The sequence below is a fragment of the Tenrec ecaudatus genome, chromosome 10 (genome assembly GCF_050624435.1).
Source record: "Tenrec ecaudatus isolate mTenEca1 chromosome 10, mTenEca1.hap1, whole genome shotgun sequence".
NCBI lineage: Eukaryota > Metazoa > Chordata > Mammalia > Afrosoricida > Tenrecidae > Tenrec > Tenrec ecaudatus.
This window is the reverse complement of record NC_134539.1, coordinates 107,264,622-107,282,173: the sequence shown is the minus strand read 5'-3', so window position 1 is coordinate 107,282,173 and position 17,552 is coordinate 107,264,622. Positions and strand designations below refer to the sequence as shown.

The 17,552-nt window shown below is 53.8% G+C and overlaps 1 protein-coding gene across 1 annotated transcript in view; it reads left to right on the top strand.

Moving 5' to 3' along the window:
* The first annotated feature begins 869 nt into the window (after positions 1 to 869).
* SPNS3 (SPNS lysolipid transporter 3, sphingosine-1-phosphate (putative)) overlaps positions 870 to 17,552 on the top strand; it is a 53,645-nt gene continuing 36,962 nt past the window's right edge. The window contains exons 1-5 of the mRNA XM_075559593.1: positions 870 to 1,059; positions 4,488 to 4,553; positions 15,407 to 15,543; positions 16,180 to 16,331; positions 16,977 to 17,043. Coding sequence (XP_075415708.1) covers positions 870 to 1,059; positions 4,488 to 4,553; positions 15,407 to 15,543; positions 16,180 to 16,331; positions 16,977 to 17,043 — 612 coding nt within the window. The remainder of the gene's footprint in view (positions 1,060 to 4,487; positions 4,554 to 15,406; positions 15,544 to 16,179; positions 16,332 to 16,976; positions 17,044 to 17,552) is intronic.

Below are 17,552 nucleotides of genomic sequence, written 5' to 3'. Positions count from 1 at the left end.
GGGGATCATGGTGCAGGATGACTTTGTCTTGCCCTGTTGTGTCAGGCGTGGGTCCCCATGAGTCAAGGGCCAACTCAGTGGCCCTTAATGATGACAGCTGTTGCCGTGGTGCCAAGGAGGCGTTCCAGCCCACAGCGACCTTACGCACAGCAGAACGAAACACTGCCCTGTCCTGTGCCATGCTCTCAATTGCACCTGTGCCTGAGCCCTTTGTGCAGCCAGGGCTTCCGTCCATCTCCTCAAGGGCCTTCCTCTTTCTCCCTGCCCCTCTGCCTTGCCAACAACAGAGGGGTGCTTTGCAGCCAGCCCACGATCCTCAGGAAACTGGACTGAGTGACCACTAAATTTTGCCCACGAGCTCTCTTCCTTTCACCAGAGAGACCCTCGGCTCTCAGCAGATGCCAACTTCCACTTACAATCCTGTTTGGGGCTGCTTTCCCAGCCAACCCACACTGGAGCTGGTGTTAAGCCCCTACTTCACGTCCATCCCTAGTGGAGCCAGCCAGCTTTCCTTGCAAAGAGCAGAGCTCCCTCCTGCAGCCATCTCATCTTCTGTCCTGTGAAGCTTCTCATGCTCACCATGCCACCGACCAGATGGAGGGAACCCCGGAGTGTCCACCCATGCAGGGTGAGGGGGCCAGGAGCCTCTGTCCCCCATCAGGCCTCCGAGCTGGTCATGGCGAAACCTCAGGGTGAGGCTGCGGTGGGCTCGGCAGGAACCTGCGATAGATAAGATGCCCAGCAGTTAAGGCAACTGCTTTGAGGTCAGGAGTCTGGGAGCACACAGGAAGTGACTCGGTGCAGAGCTGGTGCTCCTCACCGCGGCACCCTGTCTGGGACAGGAGCTGCAGGCTGGCGTGGTGGTGGCCATGTCCACTGGGGGCCCGGATCCTGGGTCAGAGGGGCTGGGCGGTCACTATGGAGCGCTGGCCTCAGGCCAGCAACCCCCTCTGGCTGTACCTGTTCCGTGGAGCCTGTCCCGTGGGAGAGCGTACATGGCGGCTGCCGTGCTCTGCTACATCAACCTCCTGAACTACATGAACTGGTTCATCATAGCTGGTAAGGAGGTTGGGGTGGTCTGCTGCCCTGCCCTCCAGCTGCCCGGCCACCAGCTGGGGCTGCATATCTCCTGGGGGCCTTCCATCTAGGGTCCTTTCTTCTCTTGCTGCACGTGTCTGATAGTCTCAGGCCTGGAGGTGGTGGGCTGGGATGGGGAACTGAAATTTCGATTCCAGTTCCAAACCAGGAGCGTACGCAGTGGTTGTGGGGGCAGAGGACACGGTGGGGTGTGAGTGGGAGAAGACAGCGGGCAGTGGTGGGGGTGGGGTGGGGGGTGGATTACAGGGTCTCACAGGCAAGCCCTTGAGGTTCTGGATGGACCTGCTGGGGGTGGTTGTGAGGTCAGAGCAGCCTGGTCTAGCTCCCAGGTAAGAGAGACCTCTTGCTGGGTTGTTTCTGGGCTCCCAGGCTGCTGTGAGTCCTCCAAGATCCACCTTCCTTCCTGTTCACTCTTCCTTCCTCCTTGTTGGCCCCCGGGCTCCAACTGCTTCTGTATTCTCAGCAAGTTCTCATTCAGCCATTCTTCAGGATTGGGGCTCTTCTCCCCCTAGTACTCACTCAACTCACTCACTCATTCACACATCCATTCCTCATTGCTGAGGCTCTCCCTGGGTTTTTTCCCCCTGTCACTCTTCACTCACTCACTCACTCACTCACTCACTCATTCATTCATTCATTCATTCACTCATTCATTCCTCACTCTGTCTGCTTCTCCTTTCTTGTCCCTCCTTCACTCAGTCATTCAGTCAAGATTGACTGAGCACTGACTGTGGGCAGGAGCCCCTGGTGGGCCCTGGAATCCAGTGAGGGGACTCCTGACATCTAATTCCTGCCTGACCCCAGTCCAGTGGCCGAGGGAGAAGCTCACGATCTTGCCGGCCAGGCTGGGTGCGTGATCTCTCCTTTGTGGGGCCATGGGGAGCCAGAGAAACTTCTTTAAAGTGGGAGGGTTGCTTCAGATGTGAGCTTCTGGTGAAGAGGCCCGCGTGGGTGGGCCTGGTATCCGGGGTGGGGGTGGGGGTGGGGCATGGGGAGTGGGTTGCATGAAGAAACAGGAAGGAGGCAGTTGGGAGCTGGGTAGCTTCGGGATGGAGGTTCCAGCGGTCCCTGAGATGGGCCTTGGAGGGCCCCTGGCTGGGCCCTCCGCTCCCGGGTCCACCTCACAGTGGCCCCTCCCTGCACTTCCCCTGGCCGTGGGAGAAGCTGAGGCTGTGGTCGCCACTCGCCATTCGGAGGACAGAGGCCTGGAGAAGTGAAACCACACGGCAGCTGTGGTGCTTGCAGGGGCTGGTGGCTCGCACGCACAGCTGTCGAGTCCCCTCTTCTGACCAGCAAGCCGGAAGGCAAGGCTGGGCCCAACTCTGGGTCCCCGGTCACCCCCAGAGCGCCCCACCAGAGAAGAGGATGGAAGCTGAGGATAACCCAAGGGAGGTGCCCTTGAGTGGATTCGTTTTTTGCTGCACACCTGCTGTGTGTTTGTGTTTACAAGGAAAGACCAACGTGTCAGCCTCCCTCCCTCAGGGGGTTAGAAACCAGGGAAGGGGGAAGAGGCCAGGCTACTGTGAAAGGTCTGGACAAAGGTCTTGGTTTCCCTTCTCTGATCCTTGGTGATTTCTTCAGCAGCTGGCTGATGTTTGGGGGTGAGAAAGGGGGTGCTTCCTTCCTCACTATGTGGGAGTTTCTGTAGCACCCCGTTTGGGGTCTTCTGCCTCCCCTGCCAGCCCCGCAGGAGGACAGCGTGCCTCCAACTGGGACTCTTGAGTTTCAATCAAAACCCAACTTCCTCCTGTCGAGTGAGTTCCAACTCTTAGAGACCCTGTCGACAGAGTAGAACTGTCACTTTGGGGGGTCCAGGACTTTAAGTCTTTCTTGGAGTAGAAAGCTTCATATTCCTCCTTGGGAGCAACTGGTGGTTTTGAACAGCTGACCTTGCAGGCAGCAGCCCGCCACGTAACCCACCAAGCCGCCAAGGCTCCTGGATTCCAATTCCGTTTCCCCCAGTTCCAGGAGTGAAGTGTTGGGCAGGCTGGCTCCGCTGGCTCCTCCTCTGTAACCTGCAGAAGTCCCATGGAGGGGAGGGGTTCAGAGTTTGTCAGGGAGCTGAGGCCTGTGCTCAGGGGCCGGCCAGCCTCTGCTCTCTGTGTTAGACTCAGTGCCTGTGGCTTAACCACAACCCGGAGGGGTTTCAGAGCCCTGGCTGGTGACTAGCAGAAGCCTGAACCTTCAGGGAGGTGGGGCCAAAGACAGACTTACATGGGACACAAGTCTCTGAAGCTCTGTGTATATGTATACATTCAGGGGTGTGTGCATGCCTCTGGTAGAATAAGCCTGTGTGTACATGTGTGTGGGCCGTGGCATGCATATCATTGTATGTACATGCATGAACATGCATGCCCCCGGCGTCTGTGCACAAGCAAGGCTGCTGTATGTAATGACTGAAGGCTTCCGTTGACACGGTGGTCTAAGTGACTGTGCACTGTGGTGCAGTGGGGAGCTGCCAGTTATTCAGACTATAGTGTGAACGGCAGCCCTGTGCTTGTGCATGTATGCCTGTGGTTGTGTCTTTCTGTGTACAGCTCAGCATATATGTGCATGAGTGTGGTTAGAAGAAGCTGGCCTGACATGTTCGTGTCTGTGCGTGTGGGTGTATTTCTTGGAGGATGCCTGTGAGGAAGCATAGCCGCGTGTGTATCAGCCTGTCTGGGTGACGATGACTCTGTGTACGAGGGGGGTACACCCCCCAACTTTTTTTTTCAAAGCTATGTGTTAAAATTTTTAAAAAGCAAAACAACCATATCCCCTTCAAAGTACTATTCATGACACTTGATACATTTGTCAAATCTTCTATTCCGTTCTTGGAAACGGTTTTCAAACTCATCTGTTTGCATGGCTGGCAGCACCCCCCTCGTTTTTTTCTTCACCTCTTCAACTTCCTCAAATTACGGTCCTTTCATGTCCCTCTGCATTCCTGGAAACAAAAAGAAGTCGCACGGAGTGAGGTCAGTGAGTCAGGTTGCGTGGGGCAAATGAGAGGCATGCTGGTTTTCTCCAGTAACCAGCCCACTGAGATGGCTGCATGAGCAGGTGCATTGTCGTAGTGGCAAAAGCAGTCCTCCGCCGGCCACAAATCAGGCCTTTTTGTTGCATATTGTTAAGCTATCTTTTCAGAACCTCTAAATAGAAAGCTTGATTAATAGTCTGATGTGGGGGAATAAACTCCAAATGCACTATCGCCCTCACATAAAAAACAAAACAAATGCGCATCAGTTTTTGTGGGGGTACCCCCTGGTGTGTGTGTGTGTGTGTGTGCCTCTGGCCCTGTGCTAGGCCCTGTAGTGTGGCCCTGTCTCTGACACAGGGCAGTTGCCATTTGAGGCCAGGCCAGCGAGACTGCTGCCCGTTTCTGAGCCTTGCCCCTCTGTCCGCAGGCGTGCTGCTGGATGTGCAGAACTTTTTTAAGATCAGTGATAGCAACGCGGGCTTGCTCCAGACGGGTAAGGAGTGTGTCCCCAGCCCTGGTGTTGGGCCCCGGCTCTTTCAGGGGGTCCTGCTCTGTGCTCAGGAGATCAGGTCCTCCATGAGGCCTGAGAAAGAGGCAAGGAGGATGGTGGCTTGATCTGGGCACGAAGAGCCATCAGGGGAGGAGGAGGCAGCTTAATCCTAGGCCAGAGCATGCCCTTCTGGTCTGAGGGGAGGTGCTGGAGAGAGCGGTGGGAGGGCGTTGGACAAGGCCTTTGGGCGTAAAGCATGGCTGTGGGATCAGGAGCCTTGGTGGTATAGTGGGTTCCACTTTGGGTTACTAATCACAAGGTTAGCAGTTCAAAACCACCAGCTACTCAGAGGGATGAAGATGAGGCTGTCTCCTCTCTAGAGTTACAGTCTCAAAAACCTACAGGGGCAGTTTTACGTTTCCCTGTAGGGTCCCTGTCGGTCAGCATGGGCTGGATGGTAGTGAGTGAGTGGGGCAGACAGACATCTCTTTAGGGCTCAGGTGGCCTCTAGGCACACAGGGAGCTGGCAGCACACCCTCTTGCAAGGCAGGTGCAGTGGGGACCTCGAGGCACTAGCTCTGCCCCTCGACACCCCATGCCAACGCCCTGACTTAATTCCCCAGTGGTTCTATGGCAGACAGACCAAACTCCACCACTGTGACGCATGACAACCTAAATGTATTCTTCTGTAGCTTAGCAACCCAGACATCACATTCTTCCAGGAGAGGAAGGTCCCGCCCCAGGGGCAGGCCCCTTACCCTCTCTGTCAGCTCTGAGAGAGGCCTGGTCTCTTCGGCATCTCTGGGCAAACTCTCTGTGGCTCTGGGGAAGCTTTCCCCTCCAGGGCTCGCCTCACCTCTGTTCTCTCTCAGGAGGGAGAGATTTCACACCCACTCCAGAATGTGCTACAGTCCTCTCATTAACATAACGAAGAAGAAGGGTGCTCACAGGGGATGATACCACAGCCCTGAGACCAGTCAGGAGAAAGAGGACGCTTTGATGCCCTCACAGGGTGGCCCTACCCTGTCCTGCAGGGTCACTGGGAGTTAGAATCAATGCTGTGGCAGTGAGTTTGCATTTTGGTGATAGGACAAAAAAAAAACCCCAAACCCACTGCCATCCGGTAGATATAGACTCATTTTTTTACTGTAATAATTATTTTTTAATTGTGGCTAAAATATATGCAATGAAGCATTGTCCAATCCGACAACTTCCGCATGGAAAGTCCAGTGGCATCAGTGACGCCCCCTCGTGTGGTGCGACCAGAGATGGACTCCTGTGGACCCAGGAGGACCGTGGGACTGTTCCCTGGGGTTTCGGCCATTGCCAATCCCTGCAGGAGCAGCCAGCCTCCTCCTCCTCCTGCCCAGTGGCCGGGTGGGTGTGCACTGCTGACCTATGGACTTGTGCACCCCAACATTTAACCCACGACCCTGCAGGGCTCCTTGAGCCACAGGTGTAGGGGTTAGGATCTACGGCATGGATTTGGGGTGGGGAATGATTTAGTCTATAACACATGTCCCCACAGATGAGTGCACACCCTCACAATGTGCAACAGGCACTCACAGGGGTTCCTCTCTGCTGGCCCCTCCCTCCTCCTGACAGCCTGGAAGGGTCTCCGACTGGGGGCCCCTGGGGTCACAGGATCATTCCCGGGGACGCGTGAGCACAGATTGCTCTGAGGAAGTTCATTTCCAGATTCTGGAGATCTGACCGTTTCTTCCCTGGAATGGCTGTGCTTGCACCCAGCCAGGGGGCTGCTGTGAGCCCCTCTCTCCCCTCCCCTCCCCTCCCCTCGGATGGCCATCTCCCCCAAATGCTCCATGTCCTTGGCTGTTAATCTCTAAGGATGGTGGCTTGGAAGAAAGGCCTGACAATCTACTTCAGAAAAAAGCAGCCGGCCACGGAAAACCCTTGGAAGTATGGCTGGCCTGTGACCTGGGGTGGTCCCGAGTGGGGGCCACTCCATGGCAACGGGCTGATTTCTTCTAACCTGGTGGCAGGTGGAGCTCTGGTGCACTGTGCTGGGTGTACCCCCCAGAAGGAACGCACGGAGGGGCCCTGGGGGATGCTTGACTGAGGAGGCTTGGTTTCCCAAGCCACAGGGGTGGGGGGGTGGTGTAGTTAATTTCCTGACTTGAGGGACGACTAAGGGCCATTGTCCCAGGGGTCTGCCAGCCTCTTTCTGAGCAGCGAACCTGTTGGACACTTTCTTGTTGCTTCTGTCCCAGGGAGGAGAGGCCAGGCAGCGGGCTACTGCCGGGAGACCCTTCCTGGCACATGGAGCTGAGGAGATCATCTCGCCTGGATGAGCCAACATTTCCCCTCACCTGGTTCTTATCCAAAAGGAGCCCTGGTGGCATAGTGGTTATGCATTGGGTTGCTAACCACGAGGCCAAAGGTTCAGCTCCATCAGCCACTTCCAGGGAGGTTTTTCATTCCCATAGAGTTACGGCCTCGTGGAGGCACTTGTACAATTCTGCTTGACGTGATTGAACTATGGAATGATATATGTCTTGACTGTCAATTAATAATAAATGAAACAAAACAGATTCAGGAATGGGTTTTGGGCTTGCCCTAAATCCTAGCTGTAACTTGAGAACAGTTAGTGCTTACATCACAGCCCTGCTCAATACTTACCCTCAGGAAGGGGACACAGAGGAGACAGGTGCTCTAGCAAAATTAGATGGTGCCCGGCTATCAGATAAAATAGCGTCTGGGGTCCTCAAGGCTCGTCTCCAAACAACCAGCCATCTAAGTGAGATGCCAACTACGTCCACGTGGAAGAAGCACACCGTCAGCAGTCACCGAAGGATTGTAAATCGTACAGTTGGAAATCGAAGGAGGGAACAGTATCAGAGCCTACACTGTGAGAATCCGGTCTGCAGAAGGCTAAGGGTGACAGCGGGAGCCCAAGATACGTTTGTGGATCTACAGAGGAAATCAGCCTCCAGCGACCTCCTTCTCTCCAAACTCCAGGGATGGGAGGAAAGTGGTTACTAAGCAGAGGGCATTGGAGAGACTAGCGTAGCAGATCAAAGGCATAAGCCTGACTGAACAGCTAAAAATCCTTGTCAGCTGATGCCCTCTCTTCAGTGTGCTGGCCCTGGCCTGGTTGTCAACACTTTCTGTGTCTGTGTTTTGTTTGTTCATACTGGGGTGTCTCTCAGAGGTGTCATGTCATTGGCGCTCACCCTCTTGAAGTTTTGTTCTGTGTTTGTCTGTGTTTCGGTATGTGAAACCCAGGACTGATGAACCTATAGGGACAGCAAGTAGAAGAAGGGAGTTGGGGGAGGCGGGTACAGGGGTGAGGGTGGCTGATGTCCAGGGGTTCAGGAAGAAAAAGACTGGAAACTGATGGTGGTAGCAATCTTACAATTCTGCTCGACGTGGCTGAACAATGGAACGTTATGATATATGTATTAGCTCCCAATTAACAATAAATTAACAAAAAGAGAGTCACAGTTTCAGACACCCACAGGGGCAGTTCTACCTGTCCTAGAGGGTCTCTCTGAGGGTGAGTTGTTGTTGGATTTTATCAGGGTGAAGAAGGTTTTTTACCACAAGGCCTCCTGTAAGTGAGACACTGGAGGCAGGCGTTTGTGTGTGAGTGTGGGCATGGCCCTGTGACTCTGGGGTGGGCATGTGTGGTTAGCTGCACAGGGATGTGTATGCCAGGTAATATCATACAGCACTTAGAACAGTACCAGGCACGAGCTGTCAGAATCTGCTTTGAGCTTCATTAACAACGAACTGGAGGCCTGGTGGCAGAGTGGGCTGTGCATGTGTGTGTCCGTGTGCGTGAGTGTCGCTATGTGTATGTTGCGTGTGTGTGTTGGAGACGTGAGTGTGCGAACGTGCATGCGTGTATGTGTGGGTCTGTGTTTGAGTGTGGGGGGTGGGATGTGTCTGGGAGGGTGTGTGAGTTACTGTGGGCATGATGTGTGTGTGGCAGTGGATCTCTGCGAGTGACTGGAGCCACGGCTCGTGTGGACGGGTGCACGAAGGTGCTTAGAAGGGGCAGTAGGCATGGCGGCCTGGTGACCACACTGCCTTCGCTAGCACTCAGCACTATGTGATCTCAGGGGAGTCTCTTCTCTTTTCTGAGTCACTGAGTCAGGCCCTGAAGGCACGCCCTGCTCCCTGTCCACACAGCTGCCCTCCAGGCCCAACTGCTAGGGAGTCAATGCTGACTCACAGCCACCCTGGAAGGCGGAGTGGAAGGGCTCCCTGGGGTTTCACAGACTGTAAATCTTTTGATACATATTTTATGCTTTCCAAGTCATTGATCAAGATTTATTTGCATATGCATACTATGCAAATACGCTGATTTACATGCTCATGGTCTGTCTCTTCACACATGAACCAAGTGCTTCAGTGGCACCAACAGGACTTGTCTGTTTCATCATTGCATCTTGAGGGGCCAGAGGAGGCCTTACATTCCGCTCAACCTCAAGCCCCACACAAAATCCACTGTCAGGGAGTGAGCCATTGTGCGGGCGAGGCGAAAGTGCTCTGGACTTGGCGGTGCTGATGACCCAACAACTCTTCTTAACAGGATTGGATGATGAAATTGCATGATATGTGAAGTAGATGCCAATAAAACTATAAAAAAAAAAGCAATCAAAGACAATGACTCATGGAGAGCCCAGAGGATTGGCTGCTTGCCTCAGGGTCCACAGTTCACAGGGGGCCTTGGAAACACTGAGGGGTGGGTCCGCCCCACCCTGCCCTGGAGGTCCCTGTGAACCAGCATGGACTCCACAGCAGGGCGTTCGGGGCTTATTTTTTTTGAGTAGGAGAACTGCTCTTGGGTTTCTGAGACGGAATATCTGTATGGAGCAGCTAGTTTTATGTTGCTTTCTCAGCTAGTTTTATGTTGCTAGTTTTATGTTGCTGGTGCATTGGAACCACCCACCTTGCAGTTCGCAGCCTAATGTCTAACCCACAGCACCACCGGCACTCCGAACTGTTTGTTCAATACACAAATGGACGAGATTTCGTCCCTCCTTTCAATCTTCCGAGAACCTCGAGGACCATGCTTTTAACAAGAATACTGGGTGTAGGGAAGTCCGGAGCAGGGCCACTTATGACCCAGATCTTGTTCTGGTGGCTGTGACTCTGAGTGAGAACAGGCCCATCCCTTTCATTCCAGGATCAGCCAGTGGGGACTCTTGCTTGGCCTTCTACAGTGCTGACTCCTAGTTGCTCCAGACTCCATACCCCATGGGCCCTCCACTCACTGTGCTGATCATCGGGGTGATTTTGAGTAAATCCAGGGCAGCAGAGACTGTACATCTTTCCAGGAGCAGACATTCCTGTGCTGCTCCCGTGGAACAGCTGAGGGTTTTGAACTGCTGACTTTGTGGGTTTACGAACCCAATGTGTGACCCACTCCGTCACCAGGGATCCTTTCCACAGGGAGGAGGAAAGAAGAAAACTGAGTGAGGGTCTGGTCCACTGTAAGGACGAGGGTGGGGCTAGGAGAGAAGCCCGGCAGCCTCCCTACATGGGACAGAGAGGCCATTGAATGGAGCGAGTTCATTCATTCTCAAAACCCCCCCGCCATCGGCTCCATCCCATCTCCTCGTGATCCCACTGGACAGAGTGGGACAGCTCTGGAGGGCTTCCAGGGCTGTAACTCTTTATGGGAGCAGACAGCCTCATCCTTCTCCCTTAAGGCAGCGCGTGGGTTCAAACAGCTGACCTTGGGGTGAACAACTCAATGTACCGCTCACCATGCAGCCAGAGCTCCCGTTTATTAGTTAATAATATTCTAAATGAGCTGACAGCCCGGGCCTGGCATGTGCTAAGTGCGTTATGATATTAACTCATCTAATCACAGCCATGCCGCGAGGCAGTGTTACTGTTTTCTGCAAATGACAGATAGAACCTGAGGCACAGAGAGGCTGTGGAGCTTGCTGACAGTCACACAGCTGGATTAGAACCCAGGCAGTCTGCCTTCAGAATCCATTTCTTAACCCTTGCTTGCAACGATTACTTCGACCTTGCCACAGAAAAAGCAGCACAGTCCGAATTGACTTCGTGCCTGAGTTTGGTTTGGTTTGAGGTGTCGTTGTGGAATACACATTGATCATGTGGGCTACAGGCTGATCACAAGGTCAGCGGTTCGAACACACGGGCCGCTCTGAGGAAGACAGGTGAAGCCATCTGCCCTTGTAAAGATTTAAAGTCTTGGGGACCCAAAGGGGAAGTTCTAGTCTGTCTTCTGGGGTTGCAGGAGTTGGAATCGTTGGCAGTGAGAGGCAAGAAGGCCGCTTGCCTTCTCCTCGGGAGTGGTATCCTTATCTGGGGCACCTGGAGGTTGAAGGCATTTGTGTCTTGTAGAGTATCTGAATCCCCCAGAGCCACACAAGTAGAAGACGGGGAAATATTTGCAAAAATGACCTGAACTATAGTCCTCCTAGAGAAATAGTGTTGTACTTGGCTACATCAACACAAGACACTTCCATGTGATGCTGACTGAAACTACAAATGCCCTTAGTAATAATCGGAGCATGAGGAGTAATAATCACAAAGCACGAGTATCCAGCATCTAGCCGGAAGCCATTTGCTGCCCTTAGTTTTTCCTGCTGTTCGCCACTGGGTGGCGCAAGCGGTCAACAGCACCTGGCTGCTAATGGGAAGGTTTGGGGGCGCCGGGGAGTGAGGGCACAAAAGAGACTCCAGATCTCAAGTACAATTTAAAGCGAATGTTTATTAAGTCTTAAACTGGATAAAGGCACCTCACCTGCTGGATGAGGGAGGACGAAGTAATAATGGCTGAGATGCACAGCTTTATCAAAGGACATGGGAGGGGAAGGGACCCGTCACCCAGAACTGACTGGCAGCAGAACAAGGCATCAGCTGCAGGTGGGACTACAGGACTGTGAGTGGAACGCAGTGACATGCTTTACAAGACTGGTCCAGGGCCTGCCGGCAGAGATGGGCAGGGCATGAATCAGAAGGCAACTCAAGACAATGCCACCCCTAGTACAATGGTCTCCACCCAGGACCCACCCAGGCAAGCCCCTAGGGGAGACGACTGGCAAGGGAGAGTGGAGCTAATCAGTTTTTGTCAATGCATTCTATTTACACCTCTGGTCAATGGTGAGGGGTCCCGGTGGTGTAGTGGTTTCGTGTTGGGCTATTAACTGTAAAGTCATCAGTTTGAAGCCACCAGCCGCTCTGAGGGAAAAGATGAGGCTTCCTACTCCCATCAAGAATGATGGTATCAGAAACCTACGGGGGCAGCTCTACCCTGTCCTATAGGGTCGCTGGGAGTCAGGATCCACTTGACGGCAGTGTCTGCTGGTGTTTTGGTTTTGGTCAATGGTCAGAGGGAACCCAGTGGAATTTTCATCCGTGTGGAATTCTGCTAATGGATTTTTGGCTTTGACTTTCATTCAAAGCCTTCTGCAAATGGGATGCTCAGAATCTAGACTCTAAGTCAGAAAGTCCATGAGTTAGTTAGCTTACTGTGCCAACCTGGCCGGTAAACTCTTTTGGGGTTAATTGAAGGGTGGAGGGATAAATGGCTTGGTGAGCCTCGCCTTTCTAGTTCTTGAATCTCTTACTTTCTGATGGTCAGACCAGGGTGTAGCTGCCTTAGCCAGTTCCCTGCTTTAGCTGGCAAGGCTCACTTCCTGCAAGACATCCCTGAGGAGAAGCCACACATGGACCTACGATGCAGCCCTGGGTGCTGGAGCAGCCATGTGGAGACCCCTGCCAGCCCTAAGATGCTTACACGTTCACTGACTCGGCTTTCCTCCTGCAGTTGGCATCATTGCATCTGTTTTGTGAGATGGAGGAGGACTTTGTGGATTGGTGTTGGACATATGGGTTAATTTTGGACTTATGGGCTTGGGCAGCACTGGGTTGGGATGTTTTCTTGATGTGCACTTAGTCTTTATATAAAACTTTCTCTTATACATGAATTTCTGTGGATTTGTTTCTCTAAAGTACCCAGACGAACACATTATGGTACCTTGGGAGTGAGGTAATGGAGAAACAGATCATAAGATGGAGAGTAGATGTTTGTGTGACCTCTCCCTCGTGGTAGTTTTTCTTGTCTAGCCAGAGGTCAGATAAAGCCACACTGTTTACTCGGTTGTTTTCTGGGGGAAATATGGGAAGTAGGAAAATAGAAAGTTTGTAAGCCCACTTGCTTTGAGCCATTAAAATGTGATCTTTAGATGGGTTTGGCCATGCCTGCAAAGAAAGCTATGCCCCACCCAGTGCTTTGGAGTACTCAGGAACCAGTAGTCTTTGTCAGAAGCTGGAAAAAATCTGGAACCATGAAGAAAACTCTCTGAGACTGAATGTTAAAGGGAGCCTCAGAGCAGGCTAAAATGCTTGCTAGGTGACCACCTGGATCTACTTGTTGAGTGGAAGTGGGAGAAATGCAGCAATAAAGAGACGGGTTGAGTTTGGCCACTGACACCTGTGGACTTGGTTTACAGGAACAAGAGAACACGAGAGCCGGGTGACTGGTCTAAAGTTCATGACCTAGCACCAGGGGGCAACGCTTGTTGAGTGTTGGTGAGAGCCCATGGTCTAAAGGCAAGGTGACCAATGGGCACCCTGTGGAGGCTGAGTGAGGCAGCCCACATTGAGTTGACCAGAACCTGACCAGATGGAGATTGTTGAGCCTGTGAACTGGTGCATATTGTTGCTGACTTTATGGAAGGCCTGTCTGGATTTGACTGCTTATGGATGCAGACACAAGGTTCCCACTTGAATGAAGACTCTTCATGGCAAAAAATATGATTGTCTCCTCAGAGCACTGGGTTTATGTAAGTGGGCAGTATAGAAATTGGATACCCAAAATTGGGGGCTAAAGGCATGAAGTAGTTGGCTTACAAACTTTCATCAGTGGGGGCAAAAAAATTCACAGGATTATAGAGTTAAGGTGTAGGTGTTACTTAATTGCAATTTTGAGACTAAAGAATGATGCACAGGTGCCAAGTTGGCAAGGGGTGGATTGAGTTAGTTTATTGTGCCAACCAGCCGATAAATACATGTGGGGTTAATTGAAGGGTGGAGGCATAAATGGCTTGGTGAGCCTCGCTTTTCTAGCTTTCCAGTCTCTTACATTCTGATGGTCAGATCAGGGTGTAGCTGCCTTAGCCAGTTCCCTGCTTCAGCTGGCAAGGCTCACTTCCTGCAAGACATCCCTGAGGAGAAGCCACATGGACCTACCCCGATGCAGCCCTGTGGAGAGCCTAGTCCAGGGGTCCTCAAACTGGCCCGCGGGCCACATGCGGCCCGCTGAGGATATTTATCCAGGCCGCCAGTTGTTCCATTTCGCTTTCTACTTCAAAATAAGATATGTGCAGCGTGCATAGGAATCTGTTCATAATTTTTTTTTTTTTTAAACTATAGTCCGGCCCTCCAACACATCTGAGGGACAGTGAACTGGCCCCCTGTTTAAAAAGCTTGACCTAGTCCCTGGAGAAGGACGTCATGCTTGGTACAGTGATGGGCAGTGAAACGGAGGAAGGCCCTCGACAAGGTGGATGGACACAGTGGCTGCAACAAGGGCCTCAAACATAACAGTCGTTGTGAGGGGGTGAGACCGGGCTGTATTCCATTCTGTTGAACAGAGGGTCACTGTGGGTCGGAACCGGCTTGGTGGCACCCAACCATAAGAAGAAATTCCCCGCGGGGTCTGGTTCTGTTCTGACACAGACAAGGCCATCAGGGTTTGGAGTCAGGTCCAAGGCAACTGGCTTTACTGGTTGGTCTACTTCCCTCCCTCAGCTTGCAGCTTAATTCTTAAAACAAATATTAAGGTCGGAGAGACATTGTTTCCAAAATGTATTAAGAGTCGAACAGCAGCCTCATGGAAAATCGGGGTTGGGATGTGAATGTGCCGGAGCAGGGGCTCCATGCCCGGGAGCGGGCGGGGGAGGCGGCCAGGAGGGCCTTTTTGGTTTCAGTCCGTTACAGACAGTGACCGTGGTCTCCAGTGTCAGGAAAGGCAGGCCTTGGCGAACCCTTCTGTGGTCCTGTAAAGGGATACGACTCTCACCGGAGGCCTCTTCCGGCAGTCCTTATTAAAACATTAAATGCCATTGACGCCAAAGATGAGATTGAGCCATCTTAAATGGCCGTTTTTCTTTTGTAGGTGAAAACTTGCCTAATTTTTGTAACTGCCTATGGCTCAACTCCCTGTGGGACAGGGTCACCAAAGAGGGCGTTAGTGGGAGAGGCTGAGCCTGAGTTAGCAAGAACCCTTTTGTTCACTGGGCTAAGGAAATGTCAGTCACTGGTGCTCAGCAGATGAATGGAGAGCCCGAGAGTGGGCGGAGCCTTCCAGACCTGAGGCACTTGCTCTGTGGGCAGTGGTGTGTGTGTGGTGGGGTGGAGGGGTGTCCAGATGTTCTCTTTTGCATCTTGGGCCTTGGCTGGGTTCTTCACCCTAGTCCAGGCAGCTGGGGATGTGGGGGGAGGAGGGCTACCAGGCTTCCCAGCGAGTCCACAGTCCCAAAATGTCGTTGACTATTGTCTTTGAGGAATGGGCAGTGTGCGTGCACACACCCACGCAGCCATGTGAACACTGCCTTCTTTCACGCCACCACAACCCAGCGTCCGAAGGAGACGCTCTTGCCTTTCTTCCCTGGTGAGATGGTGCTCAGAGAGGTAGAGTTGGTTATCCAAAGCCACACAGTGCGCAAGTGGCAGAGCTGGGCACTGAACCCAGGCCCTGGATCCGCCCATACTTCTCAGTCACCCGCACTCTGGTTTGGGACAATCTGGGTCAGGCCCTGTCCCTGGGCCTGCTGGGCTGCCTGCCACCGGCTGGGGTGGGGCCCAGAGTGGCACTCATCCTGCCCTTTGCATGTCTCCCCCAGTTTTCATTGGCTGCCTGCTGCTGTCCGCACCTGTATTTGGCTACCTGGGTGACCGACATAGCCGCAAGGCCACACTGACCTTTGGGATCCTGCTCTGGTCGGGAGCTGGCCTCTCCAGCTCCTTCATCTCCTCCCAGGTACCTTTCCCACGGGCTTTCTTCCCGATGCAGTACTGTGGGAGGTAGGCTGTGGCTTGGGCTTACCTGGCAGGTCGGGTCAGGGGTGGGGGTGGCCAGGCGCAGGCTCCATCTCTGAGCTTGGCCAGTGCCAGGGCCCGTTAGATTTTCTTCAGAGCGGGGTTCCTCTCTTGCATCACCTGCTATGACCCTCGGGGCCACTTCCTCCCCACTCTGTTGAGATTGTGGTGTGGGGTGTCAGCTACTGCCTTGGGGAGCTGGCCTGGTGAGCAAAGCATGAAGATGCGCCCCCCTAGGCTCTCGGGAAGGTGGTTGTTAGGCCGCAAACGGGGTGCACTGCATGAGGTTGCCAAGAGAGAAAGACCTTGACTCTCATAGAGAGTTACAGTCTTTGGAACCCACAGGGGCAGTTCTACCCTGCTCTATAGGGTCACTGTGAGTCGGAATTTACTCGAGGGCAGAGTGTTTGGTTTGCGGTTTGGTTTTGGGGTTGCCAAGGATGGCGAGGCATCTCCAGCCCTGATCCTTTCTCCCTCCTGTGGGGACACATGTCATGAGGCACCCAAGGTCCCTCTGACAAGTCCCTGGGGGTGGGGGGCTCTGAGACTCACCGGGACTCTGTGCCGGTTCTCCCAGTACCCCTGGCTCTTCTTCCTGTCCCGGGGCATTGTGGGCATTGGCACAGCCAGCTACTCCACCATCGCACCCACCGTCCTGGGGGACCTCTTCACCAGCGACCAGCGGACCCGAGTGCTGGCCATTTTCTACATCTTCATCCCTGTTGGAAGGTTGGTACCATCGTTGGGCCCAAACTGAGGCCCAAAGGAGTCAGAACAGAGGCTGAGCTTGGGTCGAGGGAGGAGAGATCAAACCAGGAGAGCTGGGCTTGGGAACCCACTTCTACCCACCTGTGACCATATACTCCTTTCTCTTCAAGCCTCAGTGTTCCTCATCTGTAAAGGGGGGCAGTAGCACCCACTGGGGCGCTTTGGTAGAGAAGAGACATAACTGGCTGAGATGGGGAGAGGGGCAGGGTGACTTGGGGCCCACTCAGGGTGTGGCTGCTCTGGGGAGTGACAGAAGGGCGTGTGCTCACATAGGCCCTGCACCGCAAAGAGGGTGGGACGGGGTGGGACCTGCAGTCAGACCCCTGAGCTCTGACCCAGGTTTCCTGGAATTGCCTGACTCAGGCGGGGCAGGGTCTTGGGTGCGGAGTCCTCATCTGAGGCCAGTGTGTGGTGCTGGGGGCGTGCCAGGAGCCAAAGGCCACCAGGGGAACTGACCAAGGGCAACGGACATCTGGGCCTCATGTGACCCACTTTCCTGGGGTTCCTGCGGGTGGTGAGTCTGCTCAGAGTCCATGCCAAGTCGAACTGGCCCTCGGTTGCCCGTGGGGTCCCCTCACCGCTCATTCCCTCGCCCCTGTGTTTCAGTGGTCTGGGCTACGTGCTGGGGTCGGGTGTGACGCAGCTGACCGGGAACTGGCATTGGGCCCTTCGAGTGAGTCCAGTTTCCTTTCCCCCCTCCGCACCCTCTCCCCCATGGGGCAGGGACTTTCCAGCCTCGGAGGCCTGGGCAGCCATTTGGCACGGTAATTGGCGCCATGGAGTGGAGGGAGGGGAGGTCAGAGGTCGGCAGAGTGTGGCCTGTGAGGCCCTGTGTGGACTGCAGCGGTAGAACCGTGGCCCTCGGTTCTGGGTTCACATCCCAGCTGCTCAGCTGACATGTTAGGTGATACAAGCAAGCCGCCTCACGCTTCCCAACTCAGTCTGCCTGCCTGTAAAATGGGGTTCATAATGCCTCCTTAAGGAAGCTTGAGGGTGAATGCGACAAGGGATGCTGGGGCACACAGTAGGTCCCGTAGGACCAGCAGCTAGGGTCATTCAGGTAGTGGATCCAGGATACCTGGGGAAATACCTTGTCAGTACTGTTGGGGGTATAGTCACCCTTGGGCCAGGTTCCGGCAGAATGTGACCAATTAGAAGAAGGAAATCAATGTCCAGGGGGGC